Source organism: Paramisgurnus dabryanus, chromosome 13 (assembly GCF_030506205.2).
Source record: "Paramisgurnus dabryanus chromosome 13, PD_genome_1.1, whole genome shotgun sequence".
NCBI classification, from domain to species: Eukaryota; Metazoa; Chordata; class Actinopteri; order Cypriniformes; family Cobitidae; genus Paramisgurnus; species Paramisgurnus dabryanus.
This window is the reverse complement of record NC_133349.1, coordinates 29,835,546-29,847,961: the sequence shown is the minus strand read 5'-3', so window position 1 is coordinate 29,847,961 and position 12,416 is coordinate 29,835,546. Positions and strand designations below refer to the sequence as shown.

Here is a 12,416-nt window from a genome sequence, read left to right as displayed (position 1 = left end):
AAACAAATGCATCTGTTTTTAAATGTTTTTTAAATGCTACCTCACAGATTTATTGTATATGATGACTCTGTACCTGTGGATATGATGAGATGAGAAACATTTTTAAGTAATGCTTAAAAAAAAACTCATGACGCTGTCCAAGGGCTGAAAGGTGCGAAGAGACGTTTGTAAATTCTTATCTCCTGTTACAAATAAAGTATTTTTAGAGTACAAACCTTTTCTTACTTGTTAATTAATTTTTGATGATATTGGATACCCATACATTTACACCAATTAAAAGCCTGCTTTTTTACTTCCATGACTAAAAGAAAACGGGTTTTAAAGGTTTTAATAAAAAAATAACAATTTCAATACAAGTGAAAAACAACAGTTATTTAATATTAATCTTAAACTGGGGATCTTCTTCCTCCGTTTAGTTTTTCAGTTTACAAAGTCCGTCATCTAAATAGGGATTAGACATAGCGCCAGCGCAACTTGCTTTTAAAGGCGATGAGAGCTGAGACTCTCATTGGTTTATTGCACGTTACGCCCAAAATACTCCCGTTACTCATTAAAAAAATAGGACCAACCCTTTTCGGCCATGCGCTCGGCGCACAAACCATTTTTACCGTCATTAAATTAGCAAAAGTGGATTCGGACACGACCATTTAGACGTTGCGCTGTGCGCTTTAGACAATGCGCTTAGATCGTTAAAATAGGGCCCGATGTTAAATAGATGTGGGTATAACTTGATATTATATGAATGACATATAACCATTTTCTCTCTTTTTTTTTAAAGATACCAAGACGAAAAATTATTTGGATTTGTAACCATTGTTTTGTCCAAACTCAAGTGTGTGGAAGACTTACAATGCAATGATGAAATTTATTTGATTGTCAATGTTGTATTTAACACAAAGATTTCTAGGATGTTTATGTATATTTTTTTATATTTATATTTCTTTGTTATGGACTATATAAGCATTGTAATTTGTGTGTTGGTATGTCTAGCACTGTATTTTGGACTGCTTTTTTAGTTTAATTTTTTACCTTGTGTTTGAACATAGTGATACTTTTAAGCAAGAAAATGCCAGGACAAAATATTATTGATTTTCAGTAATGAAAATCATTATTTACATGACACACTTAAATTTATAATGATTTATGCATGTTTCTTAATTATACAGAAAAACATGTAATTTCAGATATTTATTGAATGGTATATCTTCAATTTTTCATGTTGCTGTGTAAACATGTTCCTTCAGTTCATGGTGTTTTACGGTTATTTCCTTTAATGGCAAACGTTTGGCACCCTGTGCTGCCATGCATTTGCTGGTTTTTTTTTTACAGTGTCGTTGAATTGCACTGCGTCTTCAGCTCGTTTTTTTTTTTTTGCAAGTTGAAGCCATTTGCCTGAGATTAGGTAGTTGCAGTCAGTGGATAAATAGAAATCGTTATATCAAAGTATATGACTGAATTTACCTATCTGTTAAGAAAGGTGGGGGGGGGCACAAATTATTTTTGGGGGATGGCACGCCACCATTTGCCCCCCCCCATGGCACCGGGCCTGCTTTTGAAGAATGTTTGGCACTCTTTATATAACATAAGTATGATGACTGGGTCTGTCTAGCTCCAAAATGGCAAGATATTCTTTAAAAAAATCTTCTTTTGTATAAAGTCAAACAGATTTGGATCCACACGAGGGTTTATGGGTCAATCATTTTCTTATTAGACCTGCATCATACAGTTTATGCATTCCGTCACATTTCGATTCCCATCGGATACAATTAAACTTAATACAGTAATAAAACAATATGTGACCTTAGTTCAGAGGACATGTAGAAAGTACAGTAAGTAAATAAATCTCATTCCCAGTCCAACACTCCTAACACGCTCTCTGTAACAGCAACATGAGCCGTTTCCTCGTGTGATCCAGCTGATATTTCCAGAAAGCAGATATCTGGGATTCCTACGGCAGACTGTCATTATTAAAACTGCATACTGTCATTCTCTCTCACTTGGAATAAAGCGGATTAAACTGTCGTGTCCAATATATTGCAAACCAAGCACCCCCAAGAGCCATAGCTCGAACACATGCAAAAAACATCTCAATCTGTTTCTCTAGCACAGACCACCAGTGCTAGCCTCTCTATCAGATATGACATGTGTTGGAATAAGAAAGCATGTTTGCGAGAAACGTCCTCGTCTTCCCTGATCACCCGAACCCCTACACCCCGGACCAGGCCTGTAATTACCCTGATGCCCAAACGCACTTCACTAACAAAAGAGAGTAAAGTGACATCCCAGGAGAACTGCATGAGCTCATTAAACCCAATCTGCTGTGAAGGGTCTGAATCAGTGGAAAGGCATCCATAGAGAAGACATAAAGGGAGAGGGAAGAAGAATGAAGAAATATTGAATCTGACAACTAAAACTAAATAACATCTGCCTGTCTGTAATTCTGTTGTATCTGACTGTCTGTCATTATATCTGCCTATCTGTCTGTCTTTCTGTTATTCTATCGTCTCTGTTTGCCATTCTATTGTTTATGTCTGTCTGTCACTCATTCTATTGTCTGTCTGTCATTCTATCATATTGGTCTGTCTGTCATTCTATTGTTTGGTCTGTCATTCTATTGTTTGTCACTCATTATATTGTCTGTCACTTATTCGATTGTCGGTCTGTCACTCATTCTATTGTCTGTCTGTCACTCATTCTATTGTCTGTCTGTCACTCATTCTATTGTCTGTCACTCATTCTATTGTCTGTCACTCATTCTATTGTCTGTCACTATCTCATTCTATTATCTCGGTCCGTCTGTTATTCTATTGTTTATGTTTTCATATTATTGTGTCTGTCTGTCATTATATTGTTTATCTGTCATTCTATCATCTCTGTCTGTCTGTCTGTCATTAAATTGTGTCTGTCTGTCTGTCATTCTATTGGTTGTCTGTCATTCTATTCTTTAACTGTCATTCTATCATCTCTGTGTGTCCGTCTGTCATTACATTGTGTCTGTCTGTCTGTCTGTCTGTCTGTCATTCTATTGGTTGTCTGTCATTCTATTCTTTAACTGTCATTCTATCATCTCTGTCTGTCTGTCTGTCATTCTTCTGTTTGTCTGTCATTCTGTTTTGTCTGTCATTCTATTGTGTCTGTCATTCTATCATCTCTGTCTTTCTGTCATTCTATCATCTCTGTCTGTCTGTCATTCTATCATTCTATTGTGTCTGTCTGTCATTCGATTGTGTCTGTCATTTCATTGTGTCTGTCATTTTATCATCTATGTCTTTCTGTAATTCTATCATATCTGTACTTTTGTCATTCTATCGTTCTATTGTGTCTGTCTGTCATTCAATTGGTTGTCTGTCATTCTATTGTGTCTGTCATTTTATCATCTCTGTCTTTCTGTCATTATATCATATCTGTCTGTCTGTCATTCTATTGTGTCTGTCTGTCATTATATCATCTCTGTCTGTCTGTCATTCTATTGTGTCTGTGATTCTATCATCTCTGTCTGTCTGTAATTCTATCATCTCTGTCTTATATTGTGTCTGTCTGTCTGTCTGTCATCTGATTGGTTGTCTGTCATTCTATTGTGTCTGTCATTCTATCATCTCTGTCTGTCTGTCATTCTATTGTGTCTGTCTGTCATTCTATCATCTCTGTCTGTCTGTCATTCTATTGTGTCTGTCATTCTATCATCTCTCTCTGTCTGTCATTCTATTGTTTCTGTCATTATATCATCTCTGTCTGTCTGTCATTCTATTGTGTCTGTCTGTCATTCTATCATCTCTGTCTGTCTGTAATTCTATTGTGTCTGTCATTCTATCATCTCTGTCTGTCTGCCATTCTATTGTGTCTGTATGTCTGTCTGTCATTCGATTGGTTGTCTGTCATTCTATTGTGTATGTCATTTTATCATCTCTGTCTTTCTGTCATTTTATCACCTCTGTCTGTCTATCATTCTATTGTGTCTGTCCGCCATTCTATTGTGCATGTCATTCTATCATCTTTGTCTGTCTATCATTCTATTTTGTCTGTCTGCCATTTTATTGTGTCTGTCTGTCTGCCTGTCTGTCATTCGAATGGTTGTCTGTTATTCTATTATGTCTGTCATTTTATCATCTCTGTTTTTTTTTCATTCTATCATCTATGTCTGTCTGTCATTCTATTGTGTCTGTCTGTCATTCTATTGTGTCTGTCCACCATTCTATTGTGTCTGTCATTCTATCATCTCTGTCTTTCTGTTATTCTATTGTGTCTGGCTGTCATTCTGTTGTGTATGTCTGTCATTTTATTGTGTCTGTCTTTCTGTCATTCTCTTGTGTATGTCTTTCATTTTATTGTGTCTGTCTGTCTGTCATTCTATCATCTCTGTCTGTCTGTCATCTCTGTCTATCTGTTGTTTGTCTGTCATTATATTGTGTATGTCTGTCATTCTATTGTGTCAGTCATTCTATCATCTCTGTCCTTCTTTCATTCTATCATCTCTGTCTGTCTGTCATTATATTGTTTGTCTTTCATTCTATCGTGTCTGTCTGTAATTGTATTGTGTCTGTCTTTCTGTCATTTTGTTATCTCTGTCTATCTGTCTTTCTGTTGGTTGGTTGGCTGTCATTCTATTGTGTCTGTCTGTCATTCTATTGTTTATGTTTGTCATATTATTGTGTCTGTCGTCTGTCATTCTATCATCACTGGTGTCTGTCTCTCTGTCATTCTATCATCTCTGTTTGTCTGTCATTTAATCATGTCTGTCTGTCATTCTATTGTTTGTTTTTCATATTAATGTGTCTGTCTGTCATTAGTTTGTTTGTCTGTCATTATATTGTGTCTTTCTGTCATTCTATCATTACTGTCTGTCATTAGTTTGTTTGTCTGTCATTATATTTTGTCTGTCTGTCATTCTATCATCTCTGTCTGTCTGTCATTCTATTGTGTCTGTCTATCATTCTATTGTGTCTGTCCGCCATTCTATTGTGCATGTCATTCTATCATCTTTGTCTGTTTGTCATTCTATTTTGTCTGTCTGCCATTTTATTGTGTCTGTCTGTCTGCCTGTCTGTCATTCGATTGGTTGTCTGTTATTCTATTATGTCTGTCATTTTATCATCTCTGTCTTTCTGTCATTCTATCATCTATGTCTGTCTGTCATTCTATTGTGTCTGTCTGTCATTCTATTGTGTCTGTCCACCATTCTATTGTGTCTGTCATTCTATCATCTCTGTCTATCTGTTGTTTGTCTGTCATTATATTGTATATGTCTGTCATTCTATTGTGTCAGTCATTCTATCATCTCTGTCCTTCTGTCATTCTATCATCTCTGTCTGTCTGTCATTATATTGTTTGTCTTTCATTCTATCATGTCTGTCTGTCATTCTATTGTGTCTGTCTTTCTGTCATTTTGTTATCTTTGTCTATCTGTCTTTCTGTTGGTTGGTTGGTTGGCTGTCATTCTATTGTGTCTGTCTGTCATTCTATTGTTTATGTTTGTCATATTATTGTGTCTGTCATCTGTCATTCTATCATCACTGGTGTCTGTCTCTCTGTCATTCGATCATCTCTGTTTGTCTGTCATTTAATCATGTCTGTCTGTCATTCTATTGTTTGTTTGTCATATTAATGTGTCTGTCTGTCATTAGTTTGTTTGTCTGTCATTATATTGTGTCTGTCTGTCTGTCATTCTATCATTACTGTCTGTCATTAGTTTGTTTGTCTGTCATTATATTTTGTCTGTCTGTCATTCTATCATCTCTGTCTGTCTGTCATTCTATTGTGTCTGTCATTCTATTGTTTATGTTTGTCATATTATTGTGTCTGTCTGTCATTATTTAGTTTGTCTGTCTGTCATTCTATCATCTCTGTCTGTCTGTCTGCCATTCTATCATCTCTGTTTGTCTGTCATTTTATTGTGTCTGTCTGTCATTCTATTATGTCTGTCATTCTATAATATCTGTCTGTCTGTCATTCTATTGTGTCTGTCGTCATTCTATTGGTTGTCTGTAATTCTGTTGTGTCTGTTTGTTGGTTTGTCTGTCTTTCATTCTATTGTGTCTGTCTGTCATTCTATCATCTCTGTCTGTCTGTCATTCTATTGTTTGTCTGTCATTCTATTGGTTGTCTGTCATTAAATTTGTCTGTCTGTCTGTCATTCTATTGTCTCTGTCTTTCATTCTATCATCTCTGTTTGTCTGTCATTATATTGTGTCTGTCTGTCATTCTATCATCTCTGTCTGTCTGTCATTCTATTGTGTCTGTCATTCTCTTGTTTGTCTGTCATTCTATTGTTTATGTTTGTCATATTATTGTGTCTGTCTGTCATTCTATCATCTCTGGCTGTCTGTCTGTCATTCTATTGTCTGTCTGTCATTCTATTGTTTGTCTGTCATTCTATCAGGTCCGTCTGTCTGCTGTGCCTTTCAGCCTGCTTGTCCTTTCATCTGTCTGAAAGTTCTCATGTGAACTTTCACAACCTCTATTGTGCACATCACCATCACCAGTTTCATTTCCTCTCTGGACTCACAGCATGAAATCTCTTTCACTCTGCTGGCATTTACACACCGGCCCTTCTCTGCTTTGCCTCCCTGGAAACACTTGTTCAAGACACAAGACATCTGTTAAAACCTATTCAAAAGAAAAAAACAAAAACCTCCAAAACCATTTTCTCTCTCCTGCAGTTAATGACATGAGCTAAATAACCGTTAATGTTTAAACGTATTCATTGAGAGAAAAGTACGGTGGGGAACAGGCCGTTTGGCTTTAGTGCCACACGAGCTGAAAGGGAATAGTTTATAGAAGGATTCTTTTTTAGACGAGACTGTGTCTCACCATTTCCGGACCACAGGCTGAACCCTCAGCCGCTGGCATGAACTTGGTCTCGCATTTTCTTCCGACCCGGTGACACCACAGGGCTTTGCAGATGTCCTGTATAACAAACATCAGACAGAAGTGTTAATACAGATTTAATGAAGAACTTACATGTGTTAAAAGATCAGCAGGTCAGAAATCAACCGAGGTCTACTACGAAATACACATCCGGCATGACTGTCCAAAAACCACTCTAGAACAATAGAGGAACATGCTTTCTGTCTTATGTACTCTGAACATAATAGTGACTAGCCTGGCATTTATTTGAGCTTTTAGGAGACACATGTATTTTAAACATTTGCACACATTCTGTATATTAATCTTTTGTTAAAGTAGCTTTTTTAAAGAAAACATGACATTATAGTTTTAAAGGACAGATTATGAATACATCAGTTAAAGATATTTTTAATCCATGTAGCATAATGAAGTATACGTAAGGGGTCCTGATCACACTGTCGGGGCTTATTTCCCAATAACTACCGGCTGCCTCTACATTATCCCGCTTATTACACGGCTACTTGCCACATAAGAAAAAAAACTGGACATGAATATGAATTTGAAACATTTTATTGGCATATTTGTTTTAAATTAACATTTTTATCCTTCCGCGAAACTTTGCACAAATGCATAAAATGATCGTAATACCTTATTAAGATCCTCTGCTTCATACTTGTCTGTCTCCATTTTTTTCTCTTTAACCAGTCTTTGAGAAGTTTTAATGCCCATTCTGTATTTTTTGTGTGTTGGCTTCGTAGCTGTCATGCTCTATTTTGTCAAGTTCAGTCTCAGTAAGCTCTCTGTGTCTTGTCGTGGTTGTCCAGTGTTTGTCACAAGATGGCGCCAAACAGACAGTAATCTTAATTGATCTTTATTGGCGCGGAGCGATTTTACTCGTGCAAGTAGTCCGGCTATGCGTTATTATTTTGGAGCGGTTATTATTTGAAAAGAACGAACCTGCAAATGTCTCAACTGACCAATCAGAATCAAGCATTCCAGAGAGCCGTGTAATAAAGTGTGTATAACAAATATTTCCTGTATCCAATACTGATGTGATTACCACCAAGTCAAGCATTTCAGATATTTTTTCCTTCAATACAGATATTTTTGGTTAGTTTAACCTGAGAATGAAAAATGATAGATTCCCCATCTGAAGATGAAAATACAACATGTATAAAATTAACTTTTAACTGACTGATAGCTGCATGCTATTAAACGCCAAAAACTGATACTTTGTATTTACCATGACCACCTGGATGTGATCACATCTTTCTTCCAGATGTAATAAGTCTCTTCAAGTATATGCAAACAATGATTATTGAAACCTACTAAATAATTTATCAGACTTGCCAAAAAAAGTTTTACTACCTTGTAAGGACAGCCCCCCACAGTATATATCTATATGTCCAACATTTCATTCCCTCACTATAAAACAGCAACAGTGAGAACGGCTGCATGTTTTATATGTCTGTATTATTCACATCTGGATTATTGTATCATATTTTGACAATGGCAGCAGTTTTCCCAGAGTGATCACGGCCCAAATCCCAGCACAAGTTTCACAGCTGTCTGTTAAAGTGAGATCTCCTCAAACCCCTCCTCTGTTATCCCTGCTGAGCACCAGGAGAGAGCTCTATATCTAAAACTGCCAACAAGACCACGCTGATGCTAATTTATTGTGAAACCAGTGGGACCTCTGGGTGACAGAACAGTTTTGCACACCAAACATCGACAGTACTCCATCTTTTTTTAATATTCACCACCTTGCTAAAATATCTTAAATACATATCTTACAAAAAACTTCACATCTGCTGCGGAAAACATGGTACAACGGATGTCAACAGTTCAGGTGTGGAGTCACGGCCACAGTTTAAAGCAGTTAAATAGAAAGTTGTTCCTGTTGGATGGGTTGGATCATCATTGGGGCCTTGAATAAGGTATTTACCAGAAGGTGCACTGTGTAACTTTTTCTGATACAAATGTTTTACTGTTAAGGAAACCACTTAAAATACTTTGGAAAAAGGCTCCAGGTAAAATGGATATCAAAAAGTCATACAATATTTTGCATGTTGAAATCTAACCCAGTCTCACGAAATTACGTACCTATAGGGTTAGATTTGGCGTTTGTGTTAGGATGTCACTTTAAGTACTGGTTTATACTATTTTTTCTGATTTTTTTTCATATTTTCTGATTTTTAAACCATTGTCGCCTGCCGTTAGGTTTAGAGTTGGGTTTGGGTAAGGATGTCATTTTATGTTAATCCTAAACAGAAGTGACAATGGTACTGTAAGAAAATATGACAAAACAGTTGAATAATCAATATGTGACAATGACACGTAAAAAGAAATTTGTGATACGGTCACAAAAAAAGAATCAAAATTTACGTGACTATAGGTTTTGTTAAACTGGGCTGTGAGATCACATGACCAGCCAAATACTAGAAAATAAATCACAAAATGTTTTTGCATTTACGGCGAAATGTTACATTATAAAGGCTTTTTGTATAAAACATTTTCCTGAGGCCAGGTTAACTGTTTTCTATAAAAGAAGTGTAACAGCAATGTGACGATGCACTGTTTATAACTGCCTGTAAAACTTGTCAATATCACATTTTACTCAGCCGTCCAATCACAGCAGAGGAGGGGTGGAAAAAAATATCCATAGATATGTACACTAAATGTTGCCTTGGCTACGGCAGTTCATTGGACCGAATGCGTCAACTAGAGCCGCCATCTTGAAACAGGGGAACCCCGCATCAGCGTCATTGTAGGCAATGGTGTAACAGAAATAAAATCACCATAAATCACCATGAATGCGATTTTCTTGGTTTGCTTTTGGTTCGTTTCAACAGTCAGACATGTATTTAGCAGTAAGTTCAGAAAAACATTTAAGTTTTAATATTATGAAAATCTACTTTTTCTAACTATAATGCATAGTGCTAGTAGGCCTAATATCCATATGCAGCACAAATGTCCGGCATCATCCATGAATTCGAAGTACAGGTGGAGATAGCAGCTTTACCTAGATACTTCCTATGACAAGACCCTGTTCCAAGATGGCGGTGGTTTTGACGCATGCTTAGAACCCCAAGGCGACATCTAGTGTATATATCTATGACAAATATCAACGTATCCAAGCAACCAAAGCATTTCATAAAAATTAAAACTACTGTATGCCACTAAAAGGTGCATTGAAGTGCCCATTGTTGGTGTTTTCAGCTTAAAAATGTACACCTAAGGCGACTTTCTTATCAGCCAATTAACTCTAAATAAAATCTTAGTGCACTTTTAAAGGTACAAAAATGATTTTGTATTTCTATTTAACAGCATACATAAAGAAGAAGTGTAGCATTATAATATCTGAATACATGTGGTTCACTCCACCGATCTCAATCATTTTGATAATAACTACATTATTAACTGTGCAGTCATAATCATTCCTGTCACTCAGAGGTGCCAATGCACAAAACTTTTCCTATTAGGCTGCATATAAATAGTGAATGTCAAGACAATAGATTCTGAGCAAACAGAGGTTCCCACTGGCGACCTTCCAAAGTATATTTAGCTTTGCTTCTGCTTCACGAGACCACGCCGGCCCGGAGAGTATCGAGAGAGATCTGCCTGAGCAGCACTCTATCAGATTTCTCTATGGGAATTTCTAACTTTAGATGACGAGACAGAGAATAATGATCTTAGATGCATTTTGCTTTGCCTGAATGACTGCACTTGGCGGATATTTAGAGCTGCTTTACATTTTTCAACTGAGAAACAAAGCAAGTGATCTCTGAGGTGTGCGAGTATGCGGTGATATCACAAGCAATTGATCAGTAAAATCCACAAAACACCTCGCGTGAGGGGAATATTACGAACTCCCTGTAGTAATGGATGCTGGACCAAGTTCAGTATTTGATCTCAACCATGTTGAGATCCCATTAGATAGGTATGTGAAATGATGCATTGTCTAGAAGCTTGGCATTCCATTTCTGATTAGATTTACAGTATACATGTCTGATAAACATCTACTTATCTGGTAACACTTTACAAAAAGGTTGTATTTGTTAACATGAATTAACAATAAACAATACTTCTACAGCATTTGTCAATCTAAAGTACCATTCGCACGGGATTAGCATTATCTGGGGGCCTTGTGTGATTTAGAAATTACACCCCTACATTTGAGTTTTGTGTGGCCGGTTTGCACGGGATAAGCAAAGCCTGATTTGACTCAAAGTTACTGACTTATCTCACGGATATGATGGTGAGGCTTTGCATATCACCTTGTCCTATACACGCAACACCGCACGCGATGTAAAAGGTACCTTTATCATGTTAATCAAAGTTTTTGTTGTAATCAGCCGTGTTGTAAAGTGCAGCGTCAAGCACCAATGGATTCTATTTAGAAACGGTTCTGCAATGTTGGGGCTGACAGCTCCGCCTAAACTGCTAAAGTTTACACATTTTTAATCATAAAAACATAGACAAGGACGACAGACTGATGGACGTTTAAAATCAGAAATATATAATAAATTCCTCAACTTTCAAAAGTAAAAGCCATGAAAAGAGGAGTGATATGTGTCTCTGTACGTATGTGTGCTCCTCAGCTACAGTGCGAGAGGTGCAGAAACAGAGAAAAACTAAATAATAAATGCACACAGGTAACACAAGCTTTGAAAAATTATACACGACCCCGCCAATTCATGGTCACTTTACAGGGATGCCAATTCGCACATGACTAATATTATCAGAGGACCTCGGTGTTCAGCGAAATATGGTAGGTCATTTGGTAGGAATTGCTTGGGGAATTTTTACTTTACAAATTACAGACATCCCAGATTCCCAGATTAAGATCACAGACAACCTCTGCACATAATACAAATCGAGGTCACCAGGTAATACGAATCCTGTGCGAATAGGGCTTAAAAGGCTGTTTACACCTGGTATTAAGATGCGTTTTAGTAGATCGGATCTCAAGTGAACGACGCTGAAGGTGTAAACGGTAGGGGTGCAACAGTTCAAATGAATCACGGTTTGGTGTGTGTGTGTCATGGTTTAAGGGTCACGGTTTCGGTACAATTTGGGGTGTGTATGTTTACAGGGACAAGTTTTTTCGCAAGAAGATCAGTTTGTTAACATTTAAACACAGTAGGCAATGTGTGCTGTTTCGGTCTGACAGGAATTGCGCGCTGACAACAACACCCGGTGATGACAACGCAAGCGACTCGCCATATTAGATTATTGTCTTCTCCATATGGCACTTGTGCATTGCGAATTATACAGTTTTGTCAATGCTTTCTTGGGCATCGCTGCTGCAGTACACTTAAATAAAGCTGGTGGTGCCTCTTACGCTGGATTTCCACCAACTGCGGAGCGGCTGCAGATCGGCTTCGCTGCGTAACGGCTCCGCACTCTGCCAATACCCACCAGTTCCGAATTTGCTCCAGAGCGACTGCGTGCTAAAGGGACAAGGACCCATGAGGTCTCGCAAATTTGTGATGATCGCGCGACATCTAGTTCTGTCTCCGCCCATTATGACGTTAAATTATGACGTTTTGGTGGACCAGCCCAGATCATGA

General features: G+C 37.4%; 1 protein-coding gene across 2 annotated transcripts in view; it reads right to left on the bottom strand.

The window, feature by feature from the left end:
• Window positions 1-12,416, bottom strand: part of adamts16 (ADAM metallopeptidase with thrombospondin type 1 motif, 16) — an 86,577-nt gene that overhangs the window by 39,778 nt on the left and 34,383 nt on the right. For both annotated transcript variants that reach the window (XM_065246330.2, XM_065246331.2), the window contains one exon: window positions 6,808-6,903. In XM_065246330.2, coding sequence (XP_065102402.2) covers window positions 6,808-6,903 — 96 coding nt within the window. The remainder of the gene's footprint in view (window positions 1-6,807; window positions 6,904-12,416) is intronic.